Source organism: Solanum tuberosum, unplaced genomic scaffold (assembly GCF_000226075.1).
Source record: "Solanum tuberosum cultivar DM 1-3 516 R44 unplaced genomic scaffold, SolTub_3.0 scf00067, whole genome shotgun sequence".
Classification (NCBI taxonomy): domain Eukaryota; kingdom Viridiplantae; phylum Streptophyta; class Magnoliopsida; order Solanales; family Solanaceae; genus Solanum; species Solanum tuberosum.
The window spans coordinates 322,366-342,272 of record NW_006238991.1 but is presented as its reverse complement, the minus strand read 5'-3'; the positions used below and the strand labels follow the sequence as shown (position 1 = coordinate 342,272).

General features: G+C 36.1%; 1 protein-coding gene across 2 annotated transcripts; it reads left to right on the top strand.

The window, feature by feature from the left end:
- Positions 1 to 1,164: 1,164 nt before the first annotated feature.
- Positions 1,165 to 4,559, top strand: LOC102589426 (uncharacterized). 2 transcript variants are annotated; one of them, XM_015307799.1, is made up of 4 exons: positions 1,165 to 1,330; positions 1,938 to 2,309; positions 2,821 to 3,637; positions 3,870 to 4,559. In XM_015307799.1, the coding sequence occupies exons 1-4, from the start codon at positions 1,241 to 1,243 to the stop codon at positions 3,926 to 3,928; spliced, it is 1,338 nt and encodes a 445-aa protein (XP_015163285.1). In that variant the 5' UTR covers positions 1,165 to 1,240; the 3' UTR covers positions 3,929 to 4,559. The 2 variants fall into 2 exon arrangements, with proteins under 2 accessions (XP_015163285.1, XP_006345326.1); XM_006345264.2 differs by having other exon boundaries at positions 2,821 to 4,559.
- The last annotated feature ends 15,348 nt before the right edge of the window (positions 4,560 to 19,907 follow it).

The window sequence follows — 19,907 nt, the reverse complement described above, 5'->3', positions numbered from 1 at the left end:
GCTCAAGACAAAAGATGACTTTATTTATCAATGCTACTTGTGTAATTTAGATTGTCAAGAAGTTTGCTTCAAAATAGTTATTACTATGTAAACATTGCCATTTTGTTTTACTAATTTACTATTTCTTAATATTTCAGTATTTTCGACAAAGAAAAGTTGATATGACTTCAAATAACGCCAGTTGAAGTTTGTATTAGTTTAATTTTATTATTTATTTAATTGATAATTTTTATGAGATAAATATTTTCATTAATGCAAAACATGCTTGGTTGAATAAATTGAAAAATGTTTACAAGTATATGAGCTATATCTTTGTTGGGTGTAAGATAAACATGTGATTATATATATGATTTCACAAATAGAATATATTCTTTAATTTTAGTTTTTAGTTTTTTCAGAAAAAAAAAAAAGGAAACCTTTCTCAATTAACTATGGACAGTAGATAACTATATTTGATTTATGTACACTGTCAATCGAGAAGTCAAATATAAGAGCCAACAAAAAGAACGTCATATATTATGTTATAACTTATAAAATAAAAGTTAATATACAAAAATAGTTCTAAAAAAGAAAATGTAGTTGTTCTCCACATGTTCATATGACATCTAAACAGATTAAGTGGAATACACGTGCAAAGCACAACTGGTTAGATGACAAGAAAAGTACACAACAAATATCGTCTATAAGGTAATATTACTGAGATACGACTAATTACATGATTGAACCTCATCAAATTGAAATAAATATATACATTATTGCATTTAACTAATAAATTTTTTCATTGACCATCTTCATAGGTTCGTGTGAATAAGACATATATACGACAATCCACATTGAACATTCACAAAAGAATCTGCAATATTATTTTGTGCAAAGCTTATTATTCAAATCTTCGCTTAAATTTTCTAAATTAATAATCACGTGCAACACATGTGTCAAAAAACTAGAGTATATATATAAATAAATATTTATTTATATATATACTCTAGTTTTTTGACACGTGTGTTGCACGTGATTATAAAAACTAGTGTGTGTATATATATATATATATATTTTACACCATATATAAATTGATATACTATTTTATTTTACACCATAAAAATTGATATACTATTTTATACCATATATAAATTGAAATAACTAATATATGTAATTCCGCACAAAATAAGGAAAAAAGTGGAAATAGGAGTGAGGAAAAAGAGTGGAAATACCAGCGAGTGTAGTGCAGCTGAAGAGCTCAATGGCAGCTGCTGACAAATCCTTCACCGGTTGGCTCAAACGAGAAGACTGTAAACGCACAAAACATGATTCCGCTTTCTCCGACTGGAAGGTTCCATCAAATCTCTTTCACTTTTCTTTTTCTGTTTAATTCGACAAATATTTCATTTTCGTTGCTTAGATTTAGATCTGGAGCTGTCCTTGCTTGTCTTTGATTAGGTAATTCATGATTATGGAAGTGAAGAAATGGAGAAATAACATAGTAGTTGTAGAAATGTAGAATCTCTTTAATATTACTCCTATGTTCCTTAAGTGAATTTTTTGAGACTTTTTACATTGTTTAAAATAATTGAATTGTTCAAAGTTTAGGATGGATGTTTGAATTTTTTTTCTATATTTTCCCTTTCCTTAATTGAAGTTTTGTATTTTTCAGAAGATAAATTACACTACAAAGTAATATTTATGATTTCACAAAGGACAATTGTGGAAATTATCATTTAAATTATGTGTTTGAAGGTATGTCTTAGTATATGTGCATTGCCTCACAAATTCAATTAATATGGAATAGAGGGAGTATCTAATTTGCGAGGAAAACATAGTTCTAGTGTGGTAATCTCAATTCTCTTTCTCCATGTTGGTTAGATGATGAATTGTAGCAAAGTTATATTTAGCAACTTACCTATTGTGCTTCTGATTCATCATGACTGTTTTACTGCCAGATTCTGGTTGGGCCTAATGATTGGGAGGATTATTTACTGGGGAAGGAAGGAACAGAGAGATATAGGACTCAGAACCTGCCAAACTGCACCTCATGCTCTGGAGTTTATGAACTGGGAATAGCTGTGTCACGACGAAAGACTGAGCGAGAGGCTAGCAGACTTGGCGCTGATTATATTGTTCCTGTATATGTTGGAAAATCGGATAATGTTAGGACTAGGCTGCAGCAATATGGACGTGTAGGTGCTCATTTAGAGAATGACTGTTCCAATAGCGAGCTGCGCGTTGATAAAAATATATCTGGTCCAAAGAGAGCTGGATTATTTACAGAAACATTCTCAAGAGGCTTCTCTATTGTTTATAGGTGGGCACCTGTAAGTACATATTTCTCCTATCTACATCTTTAAGCAGCTTGCAGATGTGTCATTTTGTGGTTTCCTGTTGGATATTGAAATGGAAAAAGATGTTTCTCGCTTGGTGATGCAAGTTATAAGTAAAACTGTTTTGTTAGATTTGATAATGTTACTTTTCCTTCACAAAAATTGCAATTAGTTGTTGCTTTCGCTTGTCAGTTTTCTATTTGGCATTCAGATTAAAGCTCTCCTAGTTAGACTTAGTAATCTTGTTGATAAAATACTACCATGAGGTTCTTTCCCTAAGCTATAGATGGGTACACTAAAAGGCCAAGTTGAGTTTTCGCTTTCAGCACATCATTTTGTTCTGTTCTCTGAGAAATCATTGTGAATTGTCTGCCTGCCATGTAGTTTCGCAGTTGAGCATGTTTCAGTGAATGTAATTGCATGCTGTATTGATTATTTGTACCTTAGTTACTATGAACCATAAATTCCATTATAGGTTTTGGTAATGTTTCATGATATTTAACAGATGAATGACAATAAAGATGCTGAGAGAACTGAAGCCCAGCTGCTCGACAAATTTGATTATGCTTGGAATAAAGGAAGTAATGGTGTACGTCGCCACAATGATGTCCTCCGCAAGCTTGATGGCATTTCAAGAGAAACTCGTTTTCCTGCTTTCATCAGGAAGCTTCAATTGTCCCTTGGGAAACGAAAGGGCATTAGAATCAAGGCATGCGAGCCCCTTTTATTGGAGAATGGATCTGATGTTCATGATAGCTTCAAAAGCACCAACTTCCTTCCACAAATTTTGAAATTTGGGCGATCACAGCCAAGGATAGTTTCACTGAATTTTGGTGTAAATGGTGATCCAAATATTATTTGTGGCGTGGCTTTAGGTCATGGATCTGTTTGTATAAGGCCTCCAATAACAGGAAATAAACGATGTGCTGAGCACAAGGGAATGAAGGTAAACAGTGTAAAGTCCAAGTTGATTGCAGAAGGAAATGAGAGTACAAGACCGTGTGTGAGTATAGGTGAGGAAAATGCTCCAATTTGTGGTTTTATCTTGGATAGTGGTTCTCCTTGTGCAAGAATACCATTCCAGAGAAACAAAAGATGTATGGAGCACAAGGGACGGAGAAATCAAGGCTCCATTTCTCAGCCAATGACAGACAAAATTGGCCAGTGGACCCACAATCCTATACTGGAAAACAGGACTTCTTCTAGTAATGATTGTCAGCATATTTTATCTAGCAGAGCGGGTACACAAGACTCTCAAGAGTTCTCCAGTTCTCTTATCCACCAGAACTACAATGTCATATGTGGAGTTCATTTAAATGATGGTAGTTTCTGCACCAGGCAACCTGCAGTAGGAAGAAAGCGGTGTGTAGGACATAAGGGTATGAGGGTTAAAGAGCCCATTTCTAAGCAATTAGGAGTTGAAATACCAAGTTTATTTGCAGGTCCAGTTGCCAAAATTAGCAGTGGAAAAAAGCATCTGAATATAAACATTCCATCAGTCAACTATTCTCCAACTTGTGGAGCAACACTGCGTAATGGTTCTTTTTGCAGAAGGAAATCTTCGGAAGGTAATAAAAGATGCTGGCAGCACAAAGGCAGGAAGAACTGAATAAGCACTCCACAACCTGCATAATGTAGTTTCATCAGTCGTGGTGCACCCTTACACAGTGGTTCCTACTGTAAAAGGTCACTGCACCAAAGGATGCAATATAGCGGTCAATGAAACTGGACTGAGGACCATAAGACGCCAGGGTACGAAGCTCAGCAGAGGGAGGATGCATGCACCTAATGGAATAGATGGGTATCCACAGGCTGTCTTAGACACAACCAATTTGAAGTTGGTGTTGGCATCTTAAAGGCATGAGGGAGATGTTCAGATGTTTCAACTGGCGTATGATATTAGCAGGTAGCATAATATGTGAGGACAGCAAGTCTTCAAATTTGTCATCCATGTGTGCTTCAAATAAAAATTATGGGAAATCTTCTAGTTACTAGTGTGTATATTTACAAAGATAGTTTGCCGTGTGGCTTTGCTGTTCTGAAGACAAATTGTCCCTACGGTTTGGTTGTGCTTAACAACTTAACGTTTGCTGTTGTGTGATGAAGAAGTCAGACTGATTGATATCGGTGTCTGTAATCTAATAAAACTATACAGTTCGCAGCACTTCATTCATGTTCCTTCTGTTGTCTCTGTAAACTTGTCTTGAGACTTGAATAAGGAAGGTTGAATATTTATTTTTTTACAGTTTGGATATCAGAAAATGTGGTAGTGACAAATTTCCGTATGTATAGTACTGAAGTTTGGTAAAGTTAAACATACAGTTTCCTATCGCACCAACGCACCTAGTGAAGGCCGTCTAGGTGTGGATGCAGATCAAATTATGTAGTGACGGCTACACTTAGCTGGCGCTCACCAGCTACTTGTACTCTGCTATTCATCTCCCTCTTCACTTGAGGTCTCACTCTTGTTCCTTTTGGGAAAGAAACTTTGTTCTTCCACTTTCCTCAATGATCTTTTCTCAATATTCAGCCTTTCAGGGGTATGCTCTGGGATTTAGACCTCATTCTGAAAGGCTTATCAAAGACAAATGCTAAACGGAAAATGGTCAACTATACCATTGTATTATTAGAAATAATATAAATATACCTCTAGTTATAATTTCGGTTCAAATATAACCACCCCCAATCAATTATATGTTAGTACAAAATCGTCCTTCATTTTGACGGGGATATGCATGACATGCTAAGAATCAATGCACTCACGTCATAGGGATTGAATAAAATTAATATTAGCGTGTTGCATGACAAGTCATCATATGATTCGTTTTTTCCATTGAACCTATTTATAGGATCTCTTGTCCCAGATTGGGTTTCCTTATATATGATTCAGAATTTAAGAGCTTCAATTTCATCAATCCTTGTTGTGCTTTAGACTCTTTATCTTGCTAAGCAGTTAGTTTATAAATCCGCAAGAGTATCACAAGTCTTAACACAATTAATACTGATGGTATGACAACAATCAATATGATCTCACAATATTGTGTTTTCTCCTCATGAGTCTGGATTTACCGTTGTAATAACAATTTTGTACTCTACCAATAATATTGGTGCTATCACAATTAATCAAAATTAGAAAAAATTATTTCTCAAAATAAAGTGTTTGATATAGTAAAATCAATTCACTTTTTGACTAGTTGAAAGCTTAAATTTTCTTATTTCAACCTCCATAGTAGAGTAAGCAAATAATACAATTTGTTTTTCTCGTCTCCAACAAATAATACAAATTTTTCTCATCTGTTAAGTACTTTTACTACAAATGCAATATCTAGTCAAGTTGTTAGTCACATATATTATATTTTTATTAGGCTAGCAAATTCGTTTTTTTTTTTGTCACTCCATTTTTACCCAATTGAATCAAAAGGAGTTGCAAGACTAACAAAATCAACAAAACTGTATTTCACAATGTTTTCAACATAATGTGAATTGACAGAGAAAATTCCATCACATGTTTTATGGTATTTTTCATTTCAAGAATGAATTTTTTCTCACCCGAACCATTTCATGCTAAATGGCTACTCAACATATTTTTCATAGTTTATTTATAACTCTCATGTTAGAGCCAAAAGTCATCACAATATATCCAAACAATAACATGTGATTTATTTCAAGATAAATATATGCACTTGTGATACTTTTTGTTAGAGCATTTCTCAAAAATGCAAAAACCACACTTTTCAAGACCATTTTTTTTCTCCTTTCAATAACCCCCACTATTTTAAGAATTTAAATGTCAGAGGCTTGCATTGTGATGTACGTGAGGTAGCTGTCAGTTGCTCCAGTAGGCGTCACTTACCCTTATATTATATCTTATTTCTATTCTAGAACTGGAGACATTCAGACTTGTTCTTTCTTCGAAATTGTACTAATGTTTAGTGGCTATTATACAACATGATAGGTTCAATTAATCCCATCCGTATGGATTTTTGTAATAGGCTCATGTGTGATTCCCCAATAGGGGTGAAGTTTCTCTCTACCCTTGCTCTCTTACATAATCTTTTTTAGGATAGGGATTACGAGTGTCCTAGCTAGTGGATTCACATATAGCATATGCCATGATACAGAGTTCTACCTTGGCAAGTAGACTCCCGCTTCTCGATGTGGGAGTTACATCGGATTCCATGTATAGCTTGCTTAGTCTATTGTCGATTTGTAACACCCGAAAAACTAGTATGTGAAACTAGAGCCTTACGTGAGAGTTTTAGAGTTTGATGTGTGGGTTAATATTGTAAAATGGCTTCCGAAACTTAGGATGAGGGGTTTAGAGGTTAAACATCAAGGTACGACCCCCCAAGGACCAACCAAGGGTCCTTGAGGAGGATCCTAAAGCCTAAACCCTAAACCCCAAGACTCCCCAAGACTGCCAAAAGCTGCCCAAAAGTGTGAGCTACGGATGGGACCTACAGGGCATAAGTCCATCCATGCCACATGGGTCTAGCTCATGGGTCAAGACCTCAAAGTTGAGTTGCAGGTCATGACCTACGGACCTGTAGGATGGCCAGTAGGCTCACCTACCCAGGCGTAGGTCATGCCTTCAATTCTGCCTGAGTCTCGACCAAGGGAGGGGCAATTTAGGTAATTCCTTTTGAGGTTAGTTTAGTGTAGGGTCATTTTATATTGTTTTAGTAGACCTATATAAGGGTTATTAAGCTATTAACTAACCCTTTGCACTTCATAAAATTACAAGACCCAAATCATAACCAACTTTCTCCCAAATATTTCTCTCACTAAAACCTCCATTGGAGAAGAAGAATAAGTCAAAGTATAGGGTTCAAGGACTCATCTTTCCTACTCAAATTCGTGAGGAATCTTCATAAGGTATGGTAGCTTTTCATCTATGGGTAGCTTTCACCTATAGAGTCCCTCCAAAACTAGATTTCAAAACTCACAATTTCCCCTAAAAGCTAGAGTTTCACTCCAAGTCATGGATTCCCTTTCAAAAATGATTTCAATGATTTAATTTCTTTATATTATGATCAAATTGATGAATTTCTACTGTTTTAAGATAACTTTTTCAAGAATCCATGAATTTCCTATTTTCCCAAAATTGGATCTTAAAGTGTGAGTATTATTATATGTTGATCCAATTGAATGGATAATGGTTGTTTGTGGTGTAATTACATAATTTTAGTATAATTATACATTTATTCTTGATTAACCTAAGATTCTAGGGTGAAATTGGTATGGTTAATGTTATGCCATGAAAGAGGGGATTGAGGGTTTAGATGTGACCTTCTAAGATTGATGAACTTCCTTATGAATTGCTTGAGGTTAGAGCACCTAGATATGAATTGCTTAAATGTAAAGCTTCTAGACATGAATTGACTAGATTGGGGCTTATATGATGGATCTTGGTTGAGTAGTATTGGGATTGAGTTCATATGATGCTATGTCACTATAATTGGTTAAGAATGAAGCATGTGGTTAGATTACCTTGAGAATTAGGTATACATGATGATCATGTGAGTTATTGCTTAAGAGTAAGGTTTGTAGTATGAAGATGACTTCTAGGGATTTAAAGGTAAAAACTAATATGAATGAGCTATGAATGTTGAAGCTTTAAGAAGGAAGCTACTATGTATGTTGAATTGTATATAGCATTATTGTGGAAAGATTTTACCCACATGACCAAAAATATGAGTACATGAGTTTATGCATGTAATTAATGATTTACTTGAGTTATGATCATATCCATGTCTAATGTAGTGAATGCTAGATGTGTTGACTTAATATGATCCATGGTCCTTGAATGCAAGATATGAGGGTTATGCATGATTATGATATTATGTGCATGTTTTATGAACACTTTGAGAGTGAAGTGTCTATGATGATAATGTTGTTGCTGTGTCATTGAAAGGACAATCACACACACACACACACCATGCATGACCATGACTATGATGTGACTAAGGTGTTGTTGAAAGGCTATTTCTCATATGCACCCTTACACATGACTATGCATGAAATGTCTATGACTCTTATGATTTTGTTGTGTTGATTGAAAGGCTATTCTCATGAACATACTATGAACATGATGTGAAAGGCTTACTCACATATTAATGATTCTAAGGTTGAAAGGTCATTCTCACCTATTGAATCTATGAGCTACGTAATGATATCATATTGGATTGATTGTTAGTGCATTCTTCCATAAACATGAACTTAAAGGGAATTATGCCTAGCACCGAGTGGATATGAATATGAGATGGAAGCTTTTACGCCAGTTAGTCCGGCTTCCCAAATGAAAGCTTTTACGTTAGTTAGTCCGGCTTTCTAAATGGGTTCCTTTTACGCCAGTCAGTCCGGGTTCCAAAAACAGTTATCTCATGAGATGGAAATCTTTTACCTCAGTTAGTTTGGGTTTCTAGTAGCCATCTCCTTATCCCATAACTATGTGCCCACATAGGTCTTTAGCTAGTGGATCCACTTAAGCTAATAAACTTTAGTTCTACCTTAGGCAAGTAGGATACCTCTTTTCGGTGTGGGGTAGTACACCGGATTCTAAGTAGACATGATCTATGTCGATTAAGGCTATTTCCCTCTATGAACAAGAATATAAACTATGAACATGAACATGAGTTATGTACTATTGTTCCTCAAGAGGTTCTACTTAGTGTGAGTGGGGGTATGGGACTTCATTCATGCATTGCACAAGTAGGCTTTGAGGAGTGGTCGTGGTATGTTTCTCTTATGATATGATGATTTATGAGTTAATGCATGCTTTATATGAATTATGAACATGAACTATACTTATGACTTCTCAAGGAGCTCTACTTAGTGTGAGTGGGGTATGGGACTTCATTCATGCATTGCACAAGTAGGCTTTCAAAGGGGTTATGGATGAGATCAAAGCAGGATAAGTATGAGCATAGTGGCCTAAAAGTGGTACTTAGTGTAGATGGGATTATGAGATCTTATCTATGCATTGCGCAAGTATAACTTAGGGTTACTTTTGTGATGGTTCTATTATGATGAGATGATCTTGGTATTTAACTATATATGTGAACTATGTCTTATGATGATTGAGGTATGCATTATGTTTATGTTGGAGGCTATGCTTGTGATTATGTTGATATCCTTTATGCTATGATGAATTTTACATGAGTTGTCTTATGAGTTACATTCCCCAATTATTTCAAAGATGATGTTCAAAATTGGCATATAGCATGGTTTCAACTAAAATGTCCATTTTAGCATGTTTTAAGGATTTTTATGCATGGCTATCATACTTAGTGCATTTTTGTACAAACTCATATTTCTACATTTTCTATAAGTGTAGGGCCCGGTCGTTGAGGTGTGCTTCTTCTATTGATCAAAGCTTGGATTGATTCTCTCCATGCTCTTGGTGAGTCCTCTAGTTCGAGGACGGAAGTTATTCATTTCTAGTGTCTTTTTTACGTTCTCTTTTGAGACTATGTTGTAAAGGGTTGTAACCCTTATTGATACTCGATTGTATTAGATGGTTATTGAGACAATGTCTAGACTTCCATTTGATTTTATGAAAAGACTTCGATTGTAAAAAGTTTTAAATTCTGCATCATTTCTATATTTCTTATGTCATGATATGCTAAGGGCTTGTATGAGACCCCTTTGGGGTCGAGTACGCCGTGTTACATCTAGAGGGTACCCCTGGGTCGTGACACGGTTAAAGCTTATATCCCACAAAACGAATCAAGTTACTTTCGATATGTTTTTTGAAGCTCCCTTATGATTTCAAGATGCATTGACCATGTTCATGATTATGATTCTCTTTAAAGGTTTCTACTATGTTTAGCTTGGTCATGCACATCATGTTTTAGATTATGTCCCCTTATGATCCTGATTTACATTTTTATGCATATTCTTCATACATAGTACACTCCATGTACTAATTCATATTTGTGCCTACATTGTTTCCCTAATGTAGGGCTTGAGAATTTCTCTCCCTATGTTTGTGGCTAGTTTGCACCTAGAGATTTCAAAACTTGGTGAGTCCTCATACTCCGAGGACCATGTCATCTTTATTTCCTTTCTTATGTTTTTATGTTTCAGATACTTTTATGGGTTACGTCCCAACCACTTTTTTTTTATTTAATAAATGGCTTGTCAAGGCTATGTTAGACTTCCTGTTTGAAATGTCAAACTATTTTCTTAATATGAGATTCTTTACTTTTGTCTATTATTTTGTATTGAATGTATGTCAAGTGGCTTGTGTAAGGCCTCTTGGGGTCTTATACGTCATGTGACGTCTAAGGTGTACTTTGGGTCGTGACAAAGTTGGTATCAGAGCACAAGGTTTTAGAAAAAGGTCATAGGATGTCTGACAAGCCACGTTGAGTAGAGTCTTGTTCATAAGTATGAAGCTTGACACATCTATGAATAGGAGGCTACAAAGTGTTTGGCAAATTTCACATCTTTCATTACTCTAAAGTCATTTCATATAGTCTATCTCTATAAAGATCTTTCTCCTAAACTGTATTCGATTCTTTTTAGGATATGACCCCTCAAAGAGCCTATGTGAGAAGGAATGAGGGAAATGACAGTGTTGAGCTTGAGGTTCCTCAAGTTCTGGTTTATCCTTTTGCCAAGCAAGTGACCCATGCCGAATTTCGAGCCACTTTTCAAGTGTTGGCAAGCTATGACGGCCCAAGCCAATAGAGAGGATAATGCTCTTGTGAACCCAAATGTTGGTACGATGACGGTAAGGATACAAGACTTCACTAGGATGGATCCTCTAGAATTCCATGGTTCTAAGGTTGATGAGGATCCTTAAGAGTTACTTAATGAGATTTATAAGATAATAGGTATTATGGGATTTTCGACGGTTAAAACGGCGGAGTTGGCTACTTAACAACTCAAGGGTGTTGCTCAAGTGTGGTTTTAACAATGGAAGAGTGAGAGGGATTTTGATGCGGGTCCTCTTGATTGGGAGAAATATAAGGGAGCTTTTTTTTATCATTTCTTTCCTATTGAAATTATAGAAGTGAAAGTGTTTGAATTTATTAACATCCGACAAGGAAATATGAGTCTGAAGGAGTATGCTTTGAATTTCACTCAATTGGCTAAGTATGCTCTGACAATGATCATTGATTCTAGGGAAAGGATGAGTAAGTTTGTGTTGGGTGTTTCCGACTTGATTGTCAAAGAATGTCATACCGCCATGTTGATCAAGGAGATGGATATTTCTCGTTTAATGATACATGCCCAACAAGTTCAGGAGGAAAAGCTAAAGGAAAGGGCAAAAGAGTCTAAGAGGGCAAGGAGCAGTGATAGTGACTTTTCTCATTCTAAGTCCGGTGGACAAGGGCTTCCTCACTCTAGTGAAAGTTTTCCAGTCAAGGTTCCTCTAATGATCCGTCTCATAAGTTCAATAAGGATAGGGTGTCTAACCCTAAACCTCAAGGAGATGGTGGAAATGGATCTTCTATCCCCACTTGCCCTATGTGTGGCAAGAAACATGACGACAAATGCTTAGCCAGTACAGATGGTTGCTTTTGTTATGGGAAGAGTGGTCACAAGGTGAAAGATTGCCCATTGCAAGCTAGAAAGGGTAAAGATGGTAGGAAAGCACAACCTAGTAGTTCCAGCTCGGGTGCTCCGAAGAAAATAAATTTTATGCTCTTCAAACTCGACAAGATCATGAGGGTTCTCCGGATGTGGTGATCGGTATGTTGAAAGTCTTTCATCTTGATGTTTATACTTTATTTGATCCAGGTGCTACCTTATCGTTTGTTACTCCTTATGTGGCCATGAGATTTGATGTTGGTTCAAAAATTCTTTCTAATCCCTTTCATGTATGTACTCCCATGAGTGGTGCTATTGTGGCTAACAGAGACTATAAAAATCGTTCTACTTTTGTTTCTCATAGAGTCACTCATGTTGATCTTATAGAACTTGATATGTTAGATTTTGATGTTATTCTTGGGATGGATTGGCTTCATGCATGTTATGCTTCTATAGTTTGTAGGACCTGATTGGTCACTTCCAAGATTCCGAATGAATTTATCATGTAATGGGAATGAGGAAATTGTGTTCTGAAAGGTCATTTTGTATCTTGCCTAAAAGCTAGGAAAATGATTTCTAAGGGTTGCATTTATCATCTTGTTCGGATTACGGATATAAATTCCAAAACCCCTACTCTTGAGTCAATTTTTATTGTAAATGAGTTTTCAGAAGTGTTTCCCGATGATCTTTCCAGTATTCCTCTCGAAAGGGAAATAGACTTCGATATTGACCTTCTCTGAGATCTGCACCCTATCTATATTTATCTTTATCGGATGGCCCCAAAAGAGCTAAAGGAGATAAAGGACCAATTGAAAAAAGGACTTGTTGGATAAGGATTTTATAAGACCGAGTACCTCTCCATAGGGTGCTCCTGTGTTGCTTTTCCGAAAGAAGGATGGTTCTCTCCGAATGAGTATTGACTATCGACAATTGAATAAGGTTACTATTAAGAATAAGTATCCTATTCCAAGGATTGATGATTTGTTTGATCAACTCCAAGGAGCAAGTTACTCCTATAAGATTGACCACCGGTCGGGTTATCACCAATTGAGGGTGAAGGAGAATGACATTCTGAATGACTTTTAGAACTCTGTATGGTCATTATGAGTGTTTGGTGATGTCGTTCGGTTTGACTAATGCCCCAACGTCATTTATGGATTAGATGAATGGGGTCTTTATGCAATATCTTGACATGTTTGTTATTGTGTTTAGCGTTGATATCTTGATTTACTCACGGAGTGAAGATGATCATGTTGAGCATTTGAGGATTGTGTTACAAATTCTCAAAGTCAAAATAAAATTTGTAAATTATTAAAATATTTAAAATTGAAAAATTGCAAACTTTAAAAAATGAACAGAAAAAAGAATTGAAAGATACTAAATATCAAATTTTACTACTACTTTTTACGATTTTTTAAGTTTCAAATTTTAGTAATAGTTAACTACGTGTGTGATTCCTTTCTGTGTGGGAAGTTATCATATTTTTAATCTAAAACTTTTTAATTATATTTCCACAACCCCTCCTTATATATAGCAAATCAAATGCAGATAATATTATTATTATAATAATAATTATAATAATTTTTCCTATTATTATTATTAGTACTATTATTATCATTATTATTATTATTATTATTATTATTATTATTATTATTATTATTATTATTATTATTATTATTATTATTATTATTATTATTATTATTATTATTATTATTATTATTATTATTATTATTATTATTATTATTATTATTATTATTATTATCTAACTTCTATCTATATATAATAGGAGAAGTAAAAAATGCCATGTGTCAGCACCATAAGAAACAAAATTTCAAAATTATTAAAATTAATTTAAAATTTTAAAATTTGAAAATAAAAAATAAAAATTGCAAACACTAAAAATAAAAGAAACGGAAAAGGGCCAAAAATACCCCTAGACTATTCAAAAAGGTTTAAAAGTACCCCCCATTCACCTATTGGGTTAAAAATGCCTCTCTGTCCACCTTTTTTGATCCACAATTACCCTTAAAACTAACAACCTTTTATTTTTAATTTTTTTATTATTAATTATTACGTGACATCTTTCTATTGGATGAATTTAAATTCCAATCCACTAATTTTTTTGTACCAACCAACCGATATCCACATTCTTTGACCCAAACCCAATGAAAATTTTTATCAAAAATAATAGATTTGATCATCTCTTCTCTCCACCTTAAACCTAATACTCTATTTTTTCCCGCTTTTCTTATTCAACAATTTCAAGAAAAAATTAACGATTGGATCAATTAGTATTTAAATTTGAAATGGACATATTGATATTTGAATTTGGTCATATCAATAAGAACTAAAAAGTTCTTCTTGATTGTATTTGAATTTGGACTTTCTTGTTTCTTCCTTTTGGTTCACACTCATGTGAAAAGATTCAATTTTTCAAGGGGAAGTTGCACTAAATAGCTCTTCTTGTGTAACACTCCAGAAACTAATAGGCTAAACTAGAGCTTGATGTTAGGGTTAGAGCCTTGAATGTACCTCCTTGTACCTTAAAATAAATGTTTACATGTAAGAACGTCAAGGTTCAAACCCCAAGGACCAACCATGGGTCCTTCAAGAGGACCCTAAGGAGGCTGCCTGTGCAGTGACCCACGAGGGGAACTCACATCCCATATGTCCTCCCACACCTCGTGGGTTAGGGGCCGTAGGTCAAGGCCCCAGGAACCAGTCTCAGAACCTTGACTCACGGTTCACCAGCACCCCACGTGGGTCCATCCACGGATCGTGGTCGTGTGGTCGAGGGTGAGGCCTGAAACTGCCATTTGGCAGTTACACTTAGAGGCATTATGGGGTTTTACGGTTTTTATTAATATTAAGTGACGTCGTTTTGTATTAATTTAGACTAGATACATATTGATTTAAGACCCCTAAATTTAGTCATCTTCCTCATAATTCCAAAATCCCAAATCAAAACCAACTTTTCCCCAAAACTCTCTCTCTCTTGAACTCCAAGGAAGAAGAGGAAGAAAGTTGAAGCTAGGGTTTGAAGGAGCAAGATTTTCTACTCAATTTCTTTGGAGATTCATAGCTAAGGTATGTTAGTCCGTCATCCATGTATAGTCTTCACCCATGGAGTCCCTCCAAACTCAATTTCAAAGATAGTAATTCCCCCAAAAGCTAGGGCTTTACTCCAAGTCATGGATTCTTTTAAAAAATGTTTCTCTTGATTTAATTACCTTATATTATGATTGAATTGATGATTTATTATGGTTTTATGATGAAATCTTCCAAGAATCCATGAAATCCCCATATTCCCAATTTATGACCTTGTGATGTGGGTGAATTGTAGAAAGAAGAGTATTATGAGATTATGCTTATAGTAATTGAACTAATTGAATTATGTTATTATCCATGTCTATTGTAGTAATTCTAGATGTGTTGATTGAATATGATTTATGGTCCTTGAAGGGCAAAGTATAAGATTATGCATGATTATGAGGGTTATGTATATGCTTTAAGAAAACTTTGAGATTAAAGTGAATATGATTATGATCTAGTTGTGGTGTTATTGGAGGTTATCCTCATGTACACACTTATTTATAAATATGATATGATGTGAAAGGTGTTCTCACAATATGATGATTCTAAGGTTGTAAGGTTATTCTCCACTATTGAATCTATGAGCTATAGTATGAACTATGTTGGATTGAGTGTCAAGACATTCTTCCATGTGTATGAACTTAAGTCAAGACTTAATATGTAATCTATGAGAATTAATGCTTAGCACCGAGTGGATATGAATATGATATGGAAGCTTATATGATAATTGAGTCCGACTTCCCAATGAAAGCTTTTACACTAGTTGAGTTTGGTTTTCCAAATGGATTCCTTCTACCTTAGTTGAGTCCGGGTTCCCGAAGTTGTATCTCATGAGATGGAAACCTTATACCTTAGTTGAGTTCGGGTTTCTAGAAGTAATCTCCTTATCCCATAAACTATATGCCTACATAGGTAGTTAGCTAGTGGATCCACCTAAGCTAAAAGTGTGGTTCTACCTTAGGCAAGTAGGACAACCCCTTTTCGGTGTGGGGTAGACACCGGATTACATGGTAAGCTCACATGGTCTATGTCGTTTAAGGCTTATTCCCCTTTATGATAGTATGAACAAGAATATGAATTATGAACTATAGTTACTCAAGAAGCTTTACTTAGTATGGGTGGGATTATGGGATCTTATTCATGCATTGCACAAGTATGATTTGAGGGTATGTATGATGTGTTCCTCTTATGATATGATGATTTGTGAGTTGGTTATGCTTATGACTTATGCTTTTCCATTATCTTCAAAATGATGCTTTAACTTAGTAAATTGCATGCATTCAACTAAAATGTCCCTTTTAGCATGTTTTCATGATTTTATGCATGGCTATCATACTTAGTGCATTTTTGTACTAACACATATTTTCCTACATTTTCCCCAAGTGTAGGGTCCCGTTCTCAAGGTGGTCCCCATTGTGGCTAGAGCTTGGATTTGATAATTTCTCCTTGCTTGTTGGTGAGTCCTCATTATTTGAGGATGAATATTTTCCTTTAGTAGTTTCATTCTTGTATTTGACTTTCAGATTATGTTGTATGGGCTGTGACCCTATTTTTATTCAAGTATTGTAATAGATGGCTAATGGAGACAAGTCTAGATTTCCTCTTTCCTTTATGAAAATTTTGGACTTAAAATACGTTTTTACTCTTTATTGTTCTATGCTTATGTTATGATATGATAAGTTGCTTACATGGAGCCTTTCCAGGTTCTATGTGCCTTGTTACGTCTAGGGGGTACCCTTGGGCCGTGAAAATTTTGGTATTAGAGTACAAGGTTTAGAATGATTCTAGGATAATGTCTCATAAGCCACGTCTAGTAGAGTCTTGTTCATGAGTGTGAAGCGCGCCACATTTATGAGTGAGAGGTTGTAAGATGTTTAAGAAACCTCACTTCTTTCATTACTCTTGAGTCGTGCCTTAGAGTTTTACTCTTCTAATCCTTCTCCTGTGTCTTCAGGATATGAATACACGAAGGGCTAACACAAGAAGAATGGAGAGTGACAATATGAATGAAGGAGCTCCTCTTCAAGCTAATCAAGCTCCAGGTGATCCCGTGGTTGAGAATGTGACCCATGCGGAGTTTAGGTCTACTATCCAAATATTGGCTCAAGTCATGACGGCTCAAGCCAATAGAGAAATTGTAGCTCCGGTGAATCCTAATGTGAATTTGACTGCCTCTAGAGTTAGGGATTTTGCTAGAATGAACCCTCCCGAATTTTATGTCTCTAAAGTGGAAGAGGATCCCAAAGGTTTATCGATGAGGTTTATAAAATTCTTGTTATTATGGGTGTGTCTTTACAAGAGAAGGAAGAGTTAGCCGCCTACCAACTAAAAGATGTTTCCCAAGTATGGTATGATCTATGGAAGAGGGGAAAACCCGTAGGAGCGGGCCTGGTTGAGTGGGAAACATTCAAATCGGCATTTCTTGATAGATTCTTTCTCCGAGAGTTGAGGGAAGATAAGGTGGAAGAATTCATTAATCTTAGGCAAGGTAGCAAGAGTGTCAAAGAGTATGCCTTGAGATTTACCCAATTATCCAAGTATTCTCCATCTATGGTGGCAAATTCTAGGGATGAGATGAGTAGGTTTTTGATGGGTGTGTCCGACTTGGTTGAGAAAGAATGTTGTACGGCAATGCTCCATCATGACATGGATATCTCAAGGCTTATGGTGTGCGCTCAACAAATTGAGGAGTCAAAACTCAAGAAAAAGAATAGGGAGATGAAAAGAGCTAGAACCGGTGATGGGAACTTCTCCGATGCTAGGTTTGATGGACAAGGTCGATGAAGGTTCAAACAAAGGTTCTCCAACCAAGACTCCTCTAGTGCTTCAAGGGTTAACAAGGATAGGGTTTCTAACCCTAAACCTCAAGGAGGTAATAGTGGTGGTTCTTATATTGCTAGGCCTAATTGTGCAAAATGTGGTAGAAAGCATGATGGCAAGTGCCTTGTTGGTACCAATGGGTGTTTTAGTTGTGGGAAGGTTCGCCACAGGATGAGAGATTGTCCAGTCTCAAGGTTAAGGTAAGGGAAGATAAATAAGCTCCTCCAAGCGGTTCAAACTCCAATGCCCAAAAGCAAAACCGTTTCTATGCTCTTTAATCCCAAGGTGACCAAGAGAGCTCCCCGGATGTGGTGAACGGTATGTTAAAAGTCTTTTATATTGATGTATATGTCTTGTTAGATCCCAACGCTACTTTGTCATTTGTGACACCTTTTGTGGCCATGAAGTTTGAAATACTCCTGGAAGTGTTAGTAGAACCTTTTTCGGTCTCTACTCTGGTTGGTGACTCAATGGTGGCTAAAAGAGTCTATAGAATTTGTCCCATTTCCTTGTCCCATAGAGTTACTTTGGTGGATTTGGTAGAGTTAGATATGTTAGACTTTGATGTGATTTTGGCTATGGATTGGTTGCCTGCATGTTATGCCTCTATCGATTGTAGGACTCGGGTGGTTAGATTCCAATTTCCAAATGTGCCTATCTTTGAGTGGAAAGGGGGGGGGGGATTCTATCCCTAGAGGTCAATTTGTCTCTTGTCTTAAAGCTAGGAAGATGATCTCCAAATGGTGTATTTACCATCTTGTTAGGGTGATGGATGTTGAGTCTGAAACCCCTTCTGTAGAGTTGGTTCCGGTAGTGAATGAGTTTCCAGAAGTTTTCCCCGATGATTTTCTCGGTATTTCTCCCGAGTGGAAAATAGATTTTGGTATTGACCTTTTACCGGATACGCAACCTATCTCCATTCCTCCTTATAGAATGGCTCCGGCCTAGTTGAAAGAGTTAAAAGATCAACTAAAGGATTTGTTACATAAGGGTTTTGTCCAACCGAGTATCTCTCCATGGGGTGATCTGGTGTTGTTTGTTAGAAAGAAGGATGGGTCTCTTAGAATGTGCATTGATTATTGTCAATTGAATAAAGTGACTATCAAGAATAAGTATCCTTTTCCGAGAATTGATGATTTGTTTGACCAACTTCAAGGGGCTAGCTATTTTTCGAAGATTGACCTTCATTCGAGTTATCACCAATTGAGGGTGAGAGGGGTTGATATTCCAAAGACGATCTTTAGAACCCGGTATGGTCACTATGAATTTGTGGTTATGTCATTTGGGTTGACATATGCTCCGGCGACATTTATGGATTTGATGAATAGAGTGTTTAGGCAATACCTAGACATGTTTATGATTGTGTTTATCGATGATATCTTGATCTATTCAAAGAGTAAGAATGAATATGTGTACCATTTGAAAATTGTGTTGCAAGTTCTTAAGGACCAACAATTTTTTACAAAGTTTAGCAAGTGTGAGTGTTGGTTGAGGTATGTAGCTTTCATTGGTCATATTGTGTCAAAAAATGGTATTTAGGTAGATCCTAAGAAGACGGATGCGGTCAAGAGTTGGCCTAGACCTCTAACTCCTTCTGACATTATAAGTTTTTTGGGTTTGGCCGATTACTATAGGAGGTTTGTTGAGGGGTTTTCCTCCATTGTTTCTCTATTGACGGCTTTGACTCAAAAGAAAGCTAAGTTTGAGTGGTCGGAGGCTTGTGAGAAAAGCTTCCAAAAGTTGAAAAACAGACTTACATCCACTCCGGTGTTGACCTTACTGAAAGGTACGGATGGTTTTGTGGTATATTGTGATGCCTCTAGAGTGGGGTTGGGATGTGTCCTAATGCAAAATGGTAAAGTGATTGCATATGCTTCAAGGCAACTTAAAGTCCATGAGAAAAATTATCCTACCCATGATCTTGAATTAGCCGCGGTGGTATTTGCCTTGAAAATATGGAGACATTACTTGTATGGGGTCCATGCGGATGTTTTCACCGATCACAAGAGTCTTCAATATGTGTTTAGTCAAAAGGACTTGAATCTTCGTCAATGAAGGTGGTTAGAACTTTTGAAGGATTATGATATGAGTGTCATTTATCACCCTAGAAAAGCTAATGTAGTAGCGGATGCACTTAGT